This window comes from Vombatus ursinus, unplaced genomic scaffold, assembly GCF_900497805.2.
Source record: "Vombatus ursinus unplaced genomic scaffold, bare-nosed wombat genome assembly UNPS02000582.1, whole genome shotgun sequence".
NCBI lineage: Eukaryota > Metazoa > Chordata > Mammalia > Diprotodontia > Vombatidae > Vombatus > Vombatus ursinus.
The window spans coordinates 5,776,639-5,796,764 of record NW_020940360.1 but is presented as its reverse complement, the minus strand read 5'-3'; the positions used below and the strand labels follow the sequence as shown (position 1 = coordinate 5,796,764).

Genomic DNA, 20,126 nt, shown 5'->3' with positions numbered 1-20,126 from the left:
TGTTTTGCTTAACTATGTATATTTGTAACAGATCTTTTGTTTTTTGGGGTTTTTTTTTTCATTAGAGGGGTAAGTAGAGAGAAGAGAGAGGAAAGCTAAGAATAGGAGTGTACCCTATGTACCCTACCCTCCAAAAAAGGAAAGAATAGGAAAAGAAAGAAAAGTCATTGAAATACGTTTTTGAAATGTTCAGATGAAAACAGATGGCCAGAAGTAAAGATAAGCAAGATATCTTTTTAAGTTACATGTTAAATTACGTACTTGTTATGTGTTGAATTATATACTTAAAAAGAAAAGCAAGTAGTTCTCAATAAAGATTTGTAGTTTAATATACAAGCCACTCTTTCTTCTCTACTATCTATATAGAAGTGTTCTTTTTAGTTGATAGTTGTTAAACTCAGAATTTGGTTTTTAGAAAAAGGGAAAGAAGGAAAAGTGAAATGAGAACCAGGATAATAAAACATCATGAAAGTCAAGGGAAGAAATGACTTTTAAGGAGGGATTGATAGTGTCAGATGTGAAAGAGAAATCAAGAAAAGGACAATAGATTTGCTATAATCCATTTGGTTATTTTCTAGGGTACAGTTTGAGTGTAATAAAGTGGTTAAGGAGAAAACAGGTAGTCACATCAACGATGATTCCAAAGGACTAATAATGAAGCAAGCTGCCTCCCTTTGATAGAGAGGTGATGGACTAGAGATACATAATGAGACATAGATTTTTTGATATGGCCAGTGTAAAAATTTGCCTTGCTTAACTTCACTTTGTATAAGATGTCATCATTGTTTTTAAAAATTACTATTTGTACTTACTGTTGCAAAATATTTTTTCAAGATTATCAGATTTTAAAGTTCATTCTTCTTCATTCTTTTTTCTTTCTGTTTAGGTTTCCTCCAAGTGAGTGATACCTTAGAGATGAAATGGGCTACGTGATAATTTTTAATAATCAGAATTTTATTTTTTAAAACATTTTTACTTTTTACTGGGGCTCCCACCCTACTAAATTGCATCCATAGAATTGTTTTCAGGCAGAAAATCTATATTGCCTATATTCTCATCTTCTGTTAATGTCTAAAAATACAAATTTAGGTTCCCTTTAAATCCAATATTAATGTGTTATCAGTTATGTATTAACTCCATGCTTTTTAATATCACTTTAGAAATATTTACACTTACAAACGTCTCTTCCTTTTTATCTCTGTAATTTAAAATAAAAGACTTATATTTTAGCTAAACCAGTTCTAGAAAATTACAACGAAGCACCTCATTGCTTTTCTAGATATTCTTATGGGTTCTTTGATGGATGAAGTAATGATGTTCCTTGTCACTGTGTCTTGATCAGGAGTTGCTGCAATTGGTGGTGCTTTCACAGAACAGATTCTCCAGGACATGGCTTCCTTCAATGAGCGGCCCATCATTTTTGCTCTCAGTAACCCAACAAGCAAAGCAGAATGTTCTGCAGAGCAGTGCTACCGAGCGACAGAGGTAAAGAAGGAGGGAGAATGGCATTTTGAAAAGTAAATTTGATCTGTCCTAGGACTCTTAGGATAGTAAATAAATCCTAGGGAAAAGATAACAAGAGAAAAGCTGAAGATACTTTTCTGAGTGCTGAAGAAAAATTGGCACGCTGAGATGGCATTAGAACTACTTGCTTTTCTAATCTGTTGCTTGGAGCAATGAGATATTTACTCTGACATATTGAAGACTTGTTTAAAAATTCAATGGTAATTGATTTTTCTAATTTCATTTCACCGACTTTAATGTGATAAACTCAGAAATCTGGAATTTCAAGTTAGGGGGAAAAAATAGAGCCTATTCCCAATCGCTTACTGAAGTATTTTGATGCCTTTTACCAGCTGTTCCCAAACACTGAAATATACAATACAAAACCATAATTTTATTTTTGCTCTGCTAAAAGATCTCCTCCCAGGTTCAGATTTTGATGCCAAGGGTGGAACTTTGGACTGCTGATCTTATATTTAGCCAGCCTGTATACATGAGCCTCTAAATCCTTGATTACTTCACTGCCTCATAGAATGAAGTAACTTTCATTGCAAGCAACACTTGATCTTTTTTTTTTCTTCCAAATCCTCAAATGGAAACAACTGGGAAATGTATTGTTAAAGACTAGGCAATCTTTTAAAATAGTCTATTGTAGAATCGCATAAAAAATTTATGTTTTTATGTCTTGTAGCCAACCATCAGTATGAGGCCAGAAAAGTCAGGCTGTGCTCCAAAGAATGGTAGCAGAATGGGGGTGAGATTGGGGGTTGAAGAGAGGGTGACCTGTCAGCCTGTTGTCCTTAGCCTAGCCCTTAATCCCTTCTGCTGTTGATATGAGTTACGCATAACACTCCATCTCCAGACTCTGCCTTTTCATTGGCTGTCCCTCATCCCTGTAATGCTCTCCCTCCTTATCTCTGTCTACTCAGCTCTGGCTTCCTTCAAGACAGCTCAAATGCATCCTGATCTGTCTCCTAGCCCTAGTGCCTTCTCTCTTAGATTACCTTCTGTCTACTCTAAATATCTTGTCTGTATGTAATTGTTTACATATTGTCTCCTTATTACAGTGTGAGCTCCTTGAGGATAGAAATCCCCAGCACTTGGCACAATTCCTGGCATATAGCACTTAATAAATAAATGCTCATTTACTAGTATATAAGTAAAATAGTATGTAAGTATATAAATAGCATATAAGTGAATTACTAAAATCATAGAAATTTAAATCAAACCAAAAAATAGTTTGAGGGAAAGTCCTCTTTTCTTCTTCCATTTTAACAATGCATATAGTGAGGGGGGGACAGAGGAGGATGGCTAGCCAAATGAAGAACGTTTCATGGTCCCTCTGACTTTCAGGTTTCCTTTGAAAGCACCATTGTTCCTGAATATTGGTGGTTTTGAAATCTGTACATAAAGCTATCATGTTGCTGAAGTCTTTTCTAAAATGTAATTTTTAGTGAACTGCAATTCATTTTATTTATAGCAGTAAATTTCTTCCAATTGGTAGTTTTATGCAGTAACCAAAGCTAAAGATACCAATTTGTCACCAAATTTGCCTTGATAACATGCTACCAAATGAAACAAAATACTACCTTATACAGGCTCACTTGGAAATGTAACTCCTCAACTTTGCAACTTTTTATTTCTTGAAATAAGTTTGAATTGTTAGGTTCTATGGTTTGGGAGGAGGGGGAGGAAGGGGGCAAAGGCCAAAAAGTGCATTGTAAAAACTGATATTTACAGGGAGAATTTTCTGAAAGATCTGTTGGTCTGACTTGCAACCTGCTGAGCACACACACCATCCTTGGTCTAAACCAGCAGAGGTAGGGAACCTGTGGCCTCAAGGCCACATGTGGCCCTCTGGGTCCTCAGGTGTGGCCTTTTGACTGAGCCCAAGTTTTACAGAACAAATCCTTTTATTAAGGGGATTTGTCTTATGAAGTTTGGATTCAGTCTGAGGGCCACACTTGAGGACGTAGAATGCCACATGTAGCCTCAAGACCACAGGTTTCCCCAGCCCTGGAAAGACTGTCACTTCATTTGAGCTTTTGGACTTGAAACATTGACTTTGTGAAATAAACTTCTTGAATTATAGAAACCTATTTGTGGAGAGCTTACTGCTTTGAAAACAAGCAAACAAACCCTTACTAGCTATGTGACCCTGGGCAAGTCATGTAACCCCAACTGCCTCACCAAAAAACAAAAAGAACCCAAACCTCATTACTCTTAACTGCATCACTACTGGCACCAGGTACATAATCCACAGGGTCTGTTTTTAGTGTCAAATGCTTCACACTTGTCAGCTGTACTCACTCCTACCCCACCACCACCCCCAGTTCAAAGCAGGTGCAATAGGATGCTGCTCTAATATGAATGGCCTATTATAAAAATGTGGTAATGGCTACCCTGAAAAATTATAGAAAATAATGTTTATCTACCTCACTTCTAGCTATGGTAAAATATATACATATACATATGAATAGAACTACATATATTAAATATCATTTGTAAACTGGCTACACTGATTCCTTTTCTAAACCACATTTGACCTAAACAAAATGCAAATATAAATTTAGTATATCCCCTTGAAATTTCTTTGGAAATGATGTGGCAACCTCAAATTTTGCCATTTCAAATAAGTCTGTTACCAAATTTCTTAAATGTAGTTGTTGGGTCATTTCAGTTGTATCTTCATGACCCCATTTGGGGTATTCTTGGCAAAGATACTACAGTGGTTTGTCATTTCTTTCTCTATCTCATTTTAGAGATGAGGAAACTGAGGCAAACATGTTTAAGTGACTTGCCTAGGGTCACCCAGCTAGTAAGTGTCTGAGGCTGTATTTGAAATCAGGAAGATGAGTCTTCCTGACTCCAGGCCCAGCACTGTATCTACTGTGCCACCTAGCTGCACAGTATTTAACTGAGAGGAGAGTTGTTCAGCCATTTCAGTTGCGTCTGGCTCTTTGTGTCGCTGTTTTCTTGGCAAAGATACTGGACTGTCTGAGGCTGGATTTGAGCTCAGGTCTTTCTGACTTCATGCCCAGTGCTTTATCCACTGTGCCAGCTACCTGCCCATCTTACCTGTGTTAGTTATTTTCAAAAGTCTACAGTTGAAGATCACTATTGAAACATTAGATGGTAAATGTGGATTGACTATCCTGAAGGACAGGGTAACAATTATGGTAACTTAGACTTTGGGTGCATTTTCTGGGGATAAAGAATAAGACTAAGAACAGCAGTGGCCTCTGACCCCTGGAATTTAGTGCTCAGACATTTTGGAAATTTGATGATTAAGAAAAACCAAACTTCCTGTGCTAAAATACTGATTATGCCTCCAAGATTCTATTATGCTTTGGCTTTAAAACACACACTGCTCTTTTCAAATTGATTGTTTGTTCTATTTCAGGGTCGTGGCATTTTTGCGAGTGGCAGTCCATTTGATCCTGTCACTCTTCCAGGTGGTCGAACCTTCTATCCTGGCCAAGGCAACAATTCCTATGTGTTTCCTGGAATAGCACTTGGTGTTGTTGCATGTGGATTGAGGCACATCACTGATAAAATCTTTCTCACTACTGCCGAGGTATGACTATGAAGTGTACGTTATGACTAGCTCAGCCTATGAAACATCATGTGTATCCTGTGTTACCTGACACTTTCTTCACTTAGACTACTTCCTTAGGGGGGCGCCCCAGAAGCAACATGGTAGTAAGGAAGGGGGGAAATGGTGGAAAGAAAAATGGATTTAGAGGCAAAGACCTGAGCTGAAATCCTATTTCTGACACTAATTAGCCCTGTAAAATCAACCTCTCCAAGCCTAGATTTCTTCATCTGTAAAATGGGTATAGTAATTCTTCCATTTAGGTACCTAACAGTTTTAAGTGAAAGTGATAAACATTGCCTATAGCCTTTGGGTTCTAAATGATTAAGAATTTTTAAAAGTTAAAAAATACTTTTAGTCTTTAAGGCAACTGTTAATATTTTGTGCCAGTGCTTGAGAAAGTAGTGAGGAAGATAACGTATTTAAAGAATACCGAACTGGGGTTGGGAGGCCTGGCTTTGAACCAGTCTCCTTTCTCCCTTCACCCTACTCCTTGAGAACATTACATAACCTCTCTCTCAGGCCTCAGTTTCCTCCAGTAAAATAAAAGAGATTGGACTAGATGACCCCTAAAGATTATTCCAGTTCTAAAATTATATATTTTATTGTAGTCTTATTTTTAGTAGAAATATATTTTCTTTCTCTTCCAGTCTCTACTCCATTGAAAAATAAATTCCTTTTAACAGATCTGCATAGTCAAGCAAATAAATTCCTTCTTTGACCATATTCAAAAAAAAAAATATGTCTCATTCTAACCCTAAATCCATCGCCTCTTTCCCATAAATAGACTTTATCATTAGTTCTCTGGAATCATGGATGATCATTCTGTTGATAATATTTCTTACAGTGGTTTGGTTTTACAGTGTTGTTACTATTATATAAATTGTTTCTCCTAGTTCTCATTTTGCTCTTTCTCCATTTATAAGTCTTCAAAATATTTCACTTTTGTAATATTGGTGTTGTAATATATATTTGTTTTTCCAGTTTTGCTTATTCCATTCATCAGTTCATTTGTCTTCCCATGTCTCTTTAAAACCATCTATCTTCTCATTTCTTACAGGGCAGTAGTATTCCATTACATTGATATTCCACAGCTTGGTCAACTCTTCCCCAACTGACTGGACATTCATTCCCTTAATTTCCAGTTTTTTTGCCAACACAGAAAGAGCTGCTAAAAATATATTATATATATGTGTGTACATATATATATGTATATATGTATATATATGTATACATATATATGCTAAAAGTATTTTTGCACATATATATTCTTTTCCTCTTTTGTTGATGTTATTTTAGGTAGTGCAACTGCATGTCAAAAGTACCATTTTCTTGCTTTGTAACTCTGGTTAATTATAATAATGCAGTGATTCCCAAAAATGGCCAGTTTACTTTTTCATGTGTACATTTTCTTGAATAAAATGTAATGTAACTTTGATCTGGAGTTATAAATTATAGCTAAGAACCCTGAGGCCTCCTAAGGGCAAGTCTGAAATCCTATAACTCTCATGCAGAAACAGTTCTCGTATAGACAACAATGCAAAAGTACTTGCTCTCAAACAACTAATGTCCTACTAGAGATAAGGACTTATTATCTCTTACCATAAACCTTTGCAAAAAGAATAAAAATATAATATATTCTTAGCATTATATATTAATTCATTTAAAATATAATCCTACTTATATTGCTGGGAGTATAGCAGCTAGAGTAATGGCATATTTAAATAGTGATTTTAAAGTTGACACAGCACTTTCCTCACCAACAGCCCTATTAGTTGCAAGTCTTCTCTTTATAGATGAGGAAAAGAGTCTCAGAGAGGTTTGACAAACCTTGGTCACACAGCTCGTAAATGTAAGAACCAGTGTTCTAACTCAGGAATCCCAGCTCCAAGTCCAAAACACTTTCCATTATACCACAAAGCATATCTTTTTAGAATAATGAGTTTTTGTTAACCACAATCTTCACCTATTTCATATTCTCATGCTAACATATTTCACAGACCAGAAACATGAGGAAGTAACTTATTAACTTAAGATTGTCCTACAACTACAAATCAGAATTAAGTCAAATTCAATAACCATTGTATTTCTTATCATGTAAAATGCTATTATGAATAGAAACTAGGTTTGCATAAGTCATCCTGTATTCAGTAGCCTTCCCTTCCCAGAGCAAAAGAGTTGCAGTGACTGAAATTGCCCTGTGCCAGTAGATGTCTGGAAGAAAGAGTGTTCCACCCCTGGCTTTTCCTGAACTGCACTGGGAGTATGGTATCTGATATCTTGAGGTTCCTTTAGCCCAGAAAAAATTTACTAAATATAAGCAGATGTTAAAATGCAAAATAATCTTTTCCATGCTATTCTTAAATTAAGGAAAATAGAATCATTGTCTGTTTATAACAATTCTCCTGCCAGGGGAAAGAAAAGTAGATGTTTTAAAGTTCGATAATCAGTATTTTTTTTTTATCCTAAATCACTCTAGCTCCCTCTAGTGATGGTTTGATTGAATGCCCAAATTTGATGCCCCTAAAAAGAGGTAGTAATAATTAATACCAAAAAAGTATTAAGTTAAAATAAACCATTATGTGAATCTGATTAGATCTCTAAGGTCCTACTTTGCTCTATATAGTCTTATCTTTTCATCTGTGTTCCTGTTTCATTTTCTCTACGTTCACTGCTCTCTGTTGCAGTTGACACTATTGACCAAGTCTAGTTAGAAACCCCCTCACTTGTTTACTATAATACAGTACAGTCCTAGATTTGACCCTATTTTTCTGATCATTGTGTGGGTTCCTCTTCCTTTTCCCACCCGTTAACTGTGGGTATTCTACAAGACTGAATCCTGGACACTTTTCTGAAATCTCATCCATTCTCATGGCTTCACCCATAACTTTTACACTGGTGATGATAACTCTACATAGTCATATCTTTTCATCTGTGTTCCACCTGCGTAATGGATATTTCCAAATGAACGTCTTACAGTTACTTCAAACTTGTCCAAAGCCAAACTCCTCACCTTCCTCCCAAACTAGTTCCCACTCTCTGTTTTCCTGTCTGTCAATAGCGCCACTATTTTTCCAGTGGTCTAAGGGTCAAAACCTTAGGGAGATCTAGAATTCTTCTCTAATCTTGTCAGAAGTTCTTGTTGTAGCCTTTCCTTTCCATTCACCTTGCTACCATGTTAGTCTAGGCCCACTTCATCTTTTCTGCTAAATTACTCAAATAGACACCTAACTTATTTCCTTGCCAACAGTTTCCCTTCTTCTAGTCCATTCAAGCATGCCACCCTTAAGTCTAATCTTCCTAAAACAGTGTTTCCCCCACATCTCCTACTCAAGAATTTTCATCTCCATATACCTACCATTAAGTCTAAATACCCAATCTTGGCATTCAAAGCCCTTGATATTCTGGCCCCCAGATTATTAAGTGACCCCATTTTACCTCCCAGTGTTTATCTAAATATATTTTCCATTCAGGCCAGTTTCCTTACTGTACCCTAAATATTCCACATTCGCTGAGGTGCTAAAGTGTTATAGAAAGTCAGAATACTAGATTATGAGCTGGAACACCTGGATTTGCCTACTAAATCATTAGATGACTGGCTAGCTATGTGAGCTTGTGTTATTTCTTAACCTCTCTGTACTTCATTTTCTTTATCTGTAAAATGATATGATTATGATTCTGCTGTTTCTTCTGTACCTTTAGTTATGTTATTTGCCTTCATAGGGGTGGGGAAAGAAGAATTCTCTCTCTTCCCACCCCTATCCTGACACGTACATACCTTAATCTAGCCTATGCCAACCTTTATCAGACTTAATAAAGCCAAGGTCAAGTCCTGACTTCTCCTTTAAGCCTTCCCTGACACATGTAGCCCTGCCCATTCTTTTGTTTCTGCCTCCCTTGTTCTTTCTATTATACATTTTTAGTACTTGGAACCTGTTTTGAGTTGTTTTCAAATTGCTACATGAAAATCTCAAACTAACACATAAGTTTCTTGAAAGCTAGAAACGTCATGCTAATGTGCTTCTTTTGTATCTTCCATACAACACAGGACAATGCTGAGTGCATGCAGTTGGTGTTCAGTAGATTCTTAATGATTTCTATTGCAATTACTCATTCTTTTGGTATCTATTATGTAGAAGTGCCAAACAAGCACTCAGTCCCTGCTAGGGCCCCAGGAAAGGAGCAAACTCTTCTTTGGTAAGAGTTATTTATCTCAAAAGTTAACAAAGGAAGAGCTTTCTGAAATGTTCCGTAGGAGTTCTGAATTTATGCCTGATAGACTGTTTCACATATACTATGCATATATTAGAGGCAGGTAGGTGGCACAGTGGATAGAGCTCTGAGCCTGGAATCAGGAAGACTTGCATTCAGATTTGTGTTCAAACACTTACTGTGTAACCCTGAGTAAGTCACTTAACATCTTTTTGCTTCAGTTTCTTCAACTGAAAAATGGGGATAATAATAGCAGGGGTTGCAGGGTTGTTGTGAGGATCAAATGAGATATTTGTAAAGTGCCTAGCTTAGCCCATAGCAGGCTCTGTATAAATGCTTCTTTCTTCCCTTCCCTCTCTATTAGATGGCCATTTTATGGGCATGGTGAACTATGCCATGCTTTGGCAGTGGTTTAATAGTGTTTCTGGATACCATGTCATATCACCAGAAATTTGTTAGTTGAGTGGTAAATTAATGGTATGTACTTGGCACAGAATAACTGTAGCTTTATAAGAAGTATATACCATATTAATTGAAGATATAAAAAGTAAAATATGATGATAAATTCCCCTAGCAGGTTGTTGAATTCATCCTCTATATCGCTTTTCCATTTCTGCTGTTACCACCCTAGATCCCTCATTACATATGTCCTGAAGTATTATGTAACAGTGATACTGGCCAATGAATGCTCCGTCCTGGAAATATGTGTGTTTAATGAGACTGCTTCCTTCAGTCAGTCAGTCAGCCAGCCAGCCAGCTAGCCAGCCTTCTTTACTACATGCCACGCATGTGCTGAGCTCTGGGGATAAAAAAAAAGGCAAAAATATGGTTTCTGCCTTCAAAGAGTTCATAGTCAAATGGGAGAGACAGCATGCATTTAATTATGTACATATAAGCTATATACAGTGTAAATCTGTATAAATGGAAGGTAATCTCAGCAGGAAAATACTTGAAGGGGAGTGGGGAGATGAGGAGGGATTGGGAAAGGCCTCTTATAGAGGACAGAATTTGAGTTTAGTCTTCAAGGAAGCCAGGTAGCACGTAGGTAGAGGTGAGGAGGAAAATTATGAAGGGCATGAGCTTCCTCTTAGTGGACAACAGGGTCCCTCTGTTACATATCATTAGGCCTTTCCAAAAGCAGGCTCACCAAACAGACATACTCCCAATACTTAGCCTCCATTGGCCAGGCCCTGTTACAATTGATGAAGCCTCCTGACTGATTTGTACCTCTTTGTGAAGGCTCTCCCACCTTCACAATTCATCTGAAAGATTATATCCAAATTAGCACAAAATTGTACCACTCTCTGCCTCAAAATCTTCAGTGTTTTCCCATTGTCTATAGAATAAAGTTTAGATGTCTTAGCCAAGAATTTAAGATCATCCTTATCCAGCTCAACCTACTTTTCTAGCCTTATCTCCCTCTCTTCTCCTGGACAAAATCTAAACTCTAGCCAGAATTTACTTGCCTAAATATAACTTTATCTGTCACTTCCATATGAACTGTTCTTTCATCCATCTCTTCCTGTTTAAATCCTGCACAGTCATCAAAGTCTAGGCCAAACAACACCCCCTTTGTGAATCTTTCCCTGACTACCATCTCCAACATAAAGGATAAATCTTTATACTTATCATAGCATTTATCACATCCTTGTTGTTGTTCAGTTGTTGAGTCATGTTTGTCTTGTCCATGGGGTTTTCTTGGCAAAGATGCTGGAGTGATTTGCCATTTACTTCTCCTGTGGATTAAGGCAAACAGAAGTTAAGTGACTTACCTGGGTTCACACAGCTAGTTAAGTATCTGAGGTCAGATTTGAACTCAGGTCTTCCTAACTCCAGGCCCAGTGCTCTATCCACTGAGTCCTCTAGCTGCTTCCTTATCATATCCTACCTTGTATTAAAGTTTTGTGTACTTCTCTTATTAGCCTATTATATCATATGTCTCTTGAGGAGTAGGGATTGTGCCTTAATCATTGTGCTCAATTTGCATTAGTTCATACAAGTCTTTCCAAGTGTCTCTGAAACAGTTGCTTTCGTTATTTCTTATGTGCTTTAATCATTTTTGTATTCTCCAACCAGAATTTCATGTAGTTCCTTCTACTCATGGGGACACTATGAATATTTATTGGAAGATTGAAATCTATAATGGGATATATTGTTCCCTTTTGAGTCAACCTTTTTGGTCCTCTTGATCGCCTTTTTGACTTCCTCTTTACGCCCTGGATACCTCCTAGAGCTTCTGCTCTCTTGGGGACTGATTCTTACCTTTATGCCACTCTGGATCAGTCCTCTGGACTATTTCCTTTGTCCTTACAGTTAACTCACATGACCCAGATAGCTGCCATTCTCAGTGATCTCCAAACTTTTTTGATTACCTGCCCTTATCAGCAAAATAAAAATTTGAACGTGCACCTCTAATATATCTATATTTATTTATAAATTACGTGCACATACTAGTGTATGAATAATTTATAATAAAACACGTACAGGGTTTGAAACGGAAAAAGATGATACAAAGATGAAATAATATTTTAAATAGTTTGATTTATTTTTTTCACAGTCTAAAAAACTTTTTGTTTTTGCTTCTTAAATTAATGGTGATTTTAATAAAAAGTATTAATTTGTTGTTAATATGATTAATTAATAATATGTGTGTTCTGTATTACTATGATTCATTAATTTTGAAAATCTTAGTTTAACACTTTAAGTGTTAAACTTACAGTGATTTGATACAAGGTCCATGAACTTGGATGAGAAAAAAAGTACATCTTTATTTTCATTAACCACTATTTGAAATTTATCATTTTCTTTCATTATGACTGTAGTTAATGAATCACAGCTGTATTAGTAATACAAAGTCACTGGACTTTGTCACTAATAGAAATCACATATTTTCATATCACATTACAGTTGTTAGAGATATCTGGAACTATTGTTTATGCTCACCACTACTTTGAAATCACTGTATTAGTATACCAGCTATTTGTATGTGATCCCAGTCTTCCCACCTGCAGACTTCATTTAAGTATAATTGATTTCTTTTGTAATCCTGTGTATTTTATTTTATGTATTTAAAACACTACTCTAAAAAGTCCATAGGCTTTACAAGACTACAAAGTCCATGGGGGACCCCAAAGGGGGTCCATCACACAAGAGGTTAAGAACCCCTGCTATAGAACCTCTAGCTAGCATATCTGTTCTTTTTTATCTGTTTGGTTTTTGTCTAGTTTAATCTGTAAATGTTCTTTATGTTATTAATGTTTGAAAATTCAAAAAGATAGTAAGTAAGTTGTGCCCAAAAAAAATGGTTTAGGCAATATTATTTATGTGAAGTAAGTTGTTACTCCCAAGCTTTTCTCACCCCCCGTACTAATGTAATAAAGGTCCAGTTTATTAGCTGAAATTTTGGGGCGTATTATTCACTAATATTGATATAATTCCCAGCACCCAGTCTTCAACTCTTTGACTCTTAACAAGTGTTTGTTGGCTTTTACAGAATTCCCATTGTGGATCACAAATTACACTGGATGGCTTAAAGTTTAACTTTTTTTTCCATTGTATTTCTAGGTTATAGCTCAGGAAGTGTCAAATAAACACTTGGAAGAGGGTCGTCTGTATCCCCCTTTGAATACCATTCAAGATGTTTCCTTGAAAATTGCAGTGAAGGTAAAACTTCCTTTTGCATCCCCTTTCTTAAATTTAAATCTTATTCTCTCTGTCTCTCTCTCTCTCTCTCACACACACACACACACACACACACACACATTCTGAATTACTCCAAATTGACCCTTTATTCTCCCTCAACCACATATCTAATCAGTTGCCAAATCTGTCCATTCTTCTTCCAGCACCTCTCATTTCTATTAACCCTTCCTCTCCACTCATAGCCACCTCTCACATGGAGTATTGTAACAACTTCCTAAATTGATCTCCCTCATTTCTATTCTTTACTCTTTCCCATCCATATAGATGCTAAAATAATATTCCTTATGAACAAGTCTGACTATGTCATTCTCATATTCAAGAATCATCAATGGCTCCTTTTTCCTCTGCGTTAAATACAAATCCATCAGCCTGATATTTACTATTCAGAGCAATCTGGCCTACCTTCCTTTTGTTTAATTTTTCACCTTAAAAAAAAATGATCAAACATTTTTCTCTTCCTACCAACTCCCTCTCTCCTCCATTGGAGGGTTTTGGGGTGATGTGGAAACAGACCTTTGTAATAAATATGCGTAGTCAAGCAAAACAAATTCCCACATTGACCATATCCAAAAACATAAGTTTCATTCTGTATCTTGATTCCATCACCTGTCTGTCAGGAGAGTATGCTTAGTGTCATCAGTCTTCTAGAATCAAGAATGATCACTGCATTAGTCAGAGTTCTTTCTTTACAATATTGTTACAATCTGTCTTTACAATATTGTTGTCATTATATAAATTGTTCTTCCTGGTTCTGCTCACTTTGCATCAGTTCATACAAATCTTTCTAAGTTTCTCTGAAACTGTCCACTTCATTATTTCTTATAGCACAATAATATTAAATTATATTCATATGTTATAATTTGTTAAGCCATTCCCTAATTGATGGACAGTCCCATCGTTTCCAGGTCTTTATCACTACAAAAAGAACTTCTGTGAACATTTTTGCCTATATGGTTCCTTTCTTCTTTCTTTGATTTTTTTGGGGGGTTATAGGTCTAGTAGTAGAATCATTGGATCAAAGGGTATGCATGATTTAGTGACTTCATTTGAAATCTTTTTGTTCATAACATTTGACTGTTTACCAGTTGGGGAGTAGATATTGTTCTTAAAAATTTGAATTTCTCATATATCTTGAAAATGTGACCTTTGTCAAAGAAACTTGCTGCAAAGATTTTTCCCCCCACATTTAATTGTTTCCCTTCTAATCTTAGCTGCATTGACTTTGTACAAAACCTTTTTTTTAAGCTGTTTGCAGTCAAAATTACCTGACTTATCTATTCCTCTCTATTCGTTATTTAATTGTGAACTCTTTGCCCCTACATAGAACTTTTTGCCTCTCATCCTACCATTCCAGTCTTATTTCACGATGCTGCCTTTCATGCACTCTTAAGTTCTTGCCAGACTGTTCTACTTAATTTTCAGTATTCCATCGTCCATCTCCATCTTTTTGTGCAGGGCTGGCCTCCAGAAGCTGTAATGTACTTCATCTTTACATCTACCTCTTAGAACCTTTATATTTAAGGTTTGGCTTAGCTGCTGCCTCCTACTTAAAGCCTTTACTGACCCCCAGACCATTTATGAGTGTTCTCTCCTTCCTTAAATTATCTTGTATTTAATTATCTCTATACATGCTAGATTCCAACCTTCCCTCTGCACCCCCTCCCCTGCCCATATAAGCTCCTTGAGGGCAGGAATTTTTTTTTTTAATCTTGTTTTTGTTTCCTCAGCACCAAGGCAAGGTGCCTTGCACATATTAGATATTTAACAGATGCTTGTTGAATTGAATTAGGTGAGTAGCCAGTTATGTTGGGGGTCTTCTTTAAAAGTAATTCAGTTACTAGCAGAAATAAGTGCATACTTGTCTCCTGATTTTTAATAATGAGCTCAAGCCCTCTGAATCATGTTCAGAAACAAGGCTGCATAAATTTGTAGAGACAAACCCTCAGAGGTTTACTCATTGCAAGTCTGAAAGAATATTAAAGATTCTCGGGGGCAGCTAGGTGGCGCAGTGGATAGAGCACCGGCCCTGAAGTCCGGAGGACCTGAGTTCAAATCCAACCTCCGACCAAACACTTGACACTTACTAGCTGTGTGACCCTGGGCAAGTCACTTAACCCCAATTGCCTTTAAAAAAAAAAAAAGATTCTCATGCAAAAGTGTTGTGGGTTCAAAATGACCATTCTTCTCCACCTCTCCTTTCCTCTTTAGAAACACACAGGAAGGTTTCAGAGCAGAACAGAATTCTAGAAACTAAAGGATACATTGGTAGAGTCTTCTTCCTTTTACAGTTAATTATAAGGGACACGTTGAGCCCTGAAGAAAGAGAAGAAAAGAATTGGGATTAACAAATCATTTCCTTTTAATAAGATAATAGAATCCAGCTTAAGGGATGGAAGGTGCCTTGGAAGCCATAGAGTTCAACTCCCCTGTTTTTCCTAATCTCCATATTTCTGTTGAGGGTACACCGTCCTTTAAGTCACCCAGATTCGTAACCTTGAAGTAATTCTTAATGCTCTCCTCTCCCTCTTGCTTCACATTTAATGATTTGCCAAGACTTGTCAATTCTACCTTCATAATATATCTTATGTTGCTCCCTTTTCTCTACACTAGCTCAGGCCCTCATCATTCTTGTATGCACTGTTGCAACAGACTTCTGATTGGTTTCCCAGTCTCTCCCATCTCCAGCCCATCTTCCAACTGGTTGCTAAACTGATATTCCTAAAACAAAGGTCCTGCTATGTCAGTCCCCTGTCCAAAAAGTTCCAGTGCTTCCTCTTGCCCCTAAGATAAGATACAAACTCCTCTGATTTTTAAAGCCCTTCACCATCTGGCTACAGTATACCTTTTCAGGTTTATTCTGTATTACTGTGTTCTCTACAGTCCTTAGAGTATTGTGTAAATACCAGCTATTATTTCTGTAGAGGGATTCATATGTTCAAAGAAGTTTGGAGGGTTATTTTTAGGATATTAGAGACCTAAGTATCTTTGTAAGCAGAGGAACCAATGAATATTGAACTTAGAAGAAAGAAATGGGTTAATTGGTGGAACAAGAACCTAAAGGAAGTAGAATGTTATTGGCTCAGAAAATCATAGGTGGAGGGGTTAGCCCTAGAAAGGAGGAAGGTTTACTTCTTTCCCACCCCAGAGACAAGAAGGAAGAAAGAGACAATAAGTGAAGGTTAAGAAATTTTGGGGTAGTGAGGAAGATGTAAGAATTCTCTTATGGATGTCCTCAATTTTCTTCATATAATAAAAAGTAAAGCTTTCTTCTAAGAGTACAATAGGGGTGGGGTTGGAAATGTGATAAGTTCAAGAAAGGTTTGGACCAGCCACTTCACTTCAGGTTTGTGATGGGGAGTCAACTAGTCAGCAATAGCGAACATTAATGAGGTTAAGATTGACATTATAATAACTTGACTAACTTGGGTTGGGATTCGATAAGATGAAAATGATAGATCATAAGGACCAGTAATATGGGAGAGTAACAGATCTAAGATTAGGGTCAATAACAATGAGTCTCTGCTTCATGGGTGACAAAGGAAGCCAGAAGGGTGATGATTGGACACAAATATTCAGACTTAGTTATTTGTGTACATGTCTTATCTCTACCCTCAAACTTAATCTCCTACTCACAATTAATAGCTCCATGAGGTCAGGAATTCTGTCATTTAAAATAGAATGTTTTAAAGCAATTGTATTCTCATCTTAGAAAACAGGTTGGGATGTAGGTATAGTGCTTTCCATATAGTAGTTGTTAAGTCGATTGAATTAAATGGTCTGAAAGATATTGAGAGACTAATTGTCACTGTATAAGGAAAGGATAGGTTCATTTAGCATGAAAGAGTGAAATTAGTGGAAGATAAACTGTTTGTAGATAGAAAGAGGATTTTGAAAATTCAAGATTAGAGATGAAGCATAGCAGCAGAACTGTTCAGATATAAGTTAATGACTGACCTAGCCATTTCACTTTTGAAAACAGGTTTAGCAAATTTTAGGAAAAGCTGGGATTGGTATAGGCTATCAAACAAGAAATGTCAACTATTAATAATTTTAATATAAATACAGCGTCTGGTTCTTTAGTAATTTAGTAAATGCCAATTCATGGCATTTACTCTTACTAAAGGGCATAGTTTATTCTATTAGTTATATACATATTCCTCATGCCAGGTTAACATTTGATAATTTTGGCCATTTTCTCTTGCAGTCTTTACTTTGATAATAGTTATCTGATCTAACAAAAATGCAGTACTGTTCTACCTACAAAAACTACATAGTTTCATGAAAAATCATTATTTAGGTAAAGATAATTTTCTGTGTTAGAGGAAACTTCTGTGGTGACCAATAGGCTGTATTCTGGCAAATTTGGATTTAGGAAATAGATCCTGACCTTGCATAGTTTTTCTGGACCTAGTATCTTTTAATACTTGGGTGAAGTTTGGTTCCAGAACTGCTCATTGATACAGTATGACTACATAATGAGTATAATAATTCCAGTAGGTATTGCTCCTTCTACTATACCATGCAACTAGCTACTTCTTTAAATTGAATATGTTTATTAAAATAAAAATGTATACTTTATTATATTTCCAGATTGTGGAAGAATCCTACCTTGATAAATCAGCTACTGTCTATCCTGAGCCCCAGGATAAAGAAGCATTCGTTCGCTCTAAGGTTTATAGCACTGATTATGACCAGATTCAACCTGACTGTTACCCTTGGCCTAAGGAGGCAATGAAAGTACAGACTGTAAATCAGTCCTAGAAACACAGCACAGCAGTGAATATTTGTGGCTCTATTAATGGCGTTTGGAAGTTTGTTTTTTTTTCTTTGTCAAAAATGAATGCTTTTTATGATAATTGAAAAAGCTCTCAAACTAAGATAATTTTTGCTTATTAACTTTCTAGTTTAATTATCTCTTGATTGATTGACAGTCATTAATCCAGGTTAGGATAAACAGCCCTTTAGACAATGGTTCTCTATTTGCATTCTGTTTGTTCATATTTTCAGTATTAATCTTTCTGTTCCAAGTTCTTTTTGAAAGTTGTACCTACTGAAAAATCTCATTATTTTTACATAGTACACTGAATAGCAACACTAAAACTAGAAATAAATAAAGCAACTTTAAAATATGTGATTCTTTTGTTAGCCATTTTGTTAAGCTATGCTTTTTTTATAAGATTAATAAGTTTTGGGAACAGAATCTTTATACTTACAACAGAAACTACAATGTCAATATCTTTGCAGTTTCTCAAGAAAGTGACTTCTCAGGTTTTCATCAATAGTCCTTGGTTATGTTGGTTCAATTTATGCAACTGATGAAAAAAAATCTGAGAAGGCTCAATCAATACTGTTTACAGTGCTTTGTACAACTTCGTGTTTGTTTATTTCCTTTCCATCATTCACCTTATGCAGTAAGACTCCACTTTATCCACTGCACTCCCTGCAAAGAACTTCAGCACCTCTATGAGGTATGCCTTCCCACTCTGATGCTGCCATGCCATAGCTTTGGGGAAAGGGACCATGCCCCTGTTTCCAGTGGAGGCCCATTCCCATTCTCTGTGGTATGGCAACTGGGAGATAAAGGAGGCAGACAGAGATAAGGATATTCCTTTTAGCAAGATTCCCCAGGGTGTTACTTTTAATGAGACCCCTGGGTCTGAGTCTAACCTCAGTACTCAGAACAAGTTGTCTTCCTGTATGGCTCAGTGCCATAACTCCAAACTAGCTGACCAGGTCATTCCCTCTTTTCCATTACCAACTATAATGCTTCTCCATTGTTAACTCAGGTAATTGAGAGTTAGCTGTATTGCACTAAAATAATCTACCTCTGCAGTTCAGAGGGAAATTATAAGTGAAAAATTTATGTAACAGTATTCCCAATAAGTCACCTTTATCTTTTTTTAGTTATATTCTATAAGAAATAGTCTTGCATCAAATATAAACCATCATTTTAAAGTTACCATGACAACTATAGAAGAGCATATCATGGGATGCTGACAAGAACATGATAAAGAGTTTTACTTTAACAGTCAGCAATTGAGCCAGTGACATAAGTTCTCAAGCTCAGGTTTAACAATCATTTATTATTTATCTATGAAATTATTTTATTAAGAAATTTTCTTCCTTCTGAGGTCATGCTTTTGAAAATGTACTTCAAAGTAAATTGTACTAGGAAAAAATAATTTTGGCAGAGTTGAAGACCGTACCGAATTTTGTTTTTAGGGACTAAATGGAGTGGTAGTGGTGGAAGTAGGAGTTTTGAGGGTACAAGTCAACAGAGAGAGTTGTCTACATGTCATTGTTTTGAGAAAGTAGCAGAATGAATTTCATAACTCCTGTCTATTTCCATGTTTTCTTATAGCTCTAATAAAATCTATTTACCTATGCAAAAAGATTGTAATGAACTATTAAAATGTAAATGCTTAACTAAAGAGTGAATTAATAAAGTAATAAGATGCCCATGACCTTTATATTCTTTTTTTTTAAGTGATTCCTATCAGTTCATCACAAATTGATAATGTGTTATGGCCTTGTGTTACTTGATATCATGGGTTTAAAAAAAAAAACCTTTAAATTTTACTATGAACTGGCAACAAATTATTTTTTTATAATTAATTTTTAGTTTTCAACATTGACTTCCATAAGATTTTGAGTTTTATGCCCTACTTCTTCCGACTCACCTCCCAAGAAGGCATATAATCTGATATAGGCTCTACATATACATTCATGTTAAGCATATTTTCCTATTAGTCATGTTGTAAAGAACAATTAGAACTAATGGGAGAAAGCACAATAATGAATAAAACCAAACAACAAAGGAAAAGGAGAGCAAATAGTATACTTCTATCTGCATTCAGATTCTGTATTTCTTTTTCTGGGTGTGGATAGCATTTTCCATCAGGAGTCTTTTGGGGTTGTCTTAGATTCTTGCATTGCTCTGACGAGACAAGTCTGTCAAAGTCTGTCATCCTGTAACGTGACTGTTACTGGGTACAATGGTCTCCTGGTTCTACTCATTTCACTCTGCATCAGTTCATGTAAGTCTTTCCAAGTTTTTTTGAAGTCTGCTGGCTCCTCATTTCTTACAACACAATAGTATTCCATTACATTAGTA

The 20,126-nt window shown here is 36.2% G+C and overlaps 1 protein-coding gene across 1 annotated transcript in view; it reads left to right on the top strand.

Moving 5' to 3' along the window:
• The window catches only part of ME1 (malic enzyme 1), a 264,699-nt gene extending 245,223 nt beyond the window's left edge, over window positions 1–19,476 (top strand). The window contains exons 11-14 of the mRNA XM_027856507.1: window positions 1,343–1,485; window positions 4,907–5,080; window positions 12,875–12,973; window positions 17,603–19,476. Coding sequence (XP_027712308.1) covers window positions 1,343–1,485; window positions 4,907–5,080; window positions 12,875–12,973; window positions 17,603–17,773 — 587 coding nt within the window. The 3' untranslated portion in view covers window positions 17,774–19,476. The remainder of the gene's footprint in view (window positions 1–1,342; window positions 1,486–4,906; window positions 5,081–12,874; window positions 12,974–17,602) is intronic.
• Window positions 19,477–20,126: the final 650 nt, after the last annotated feature.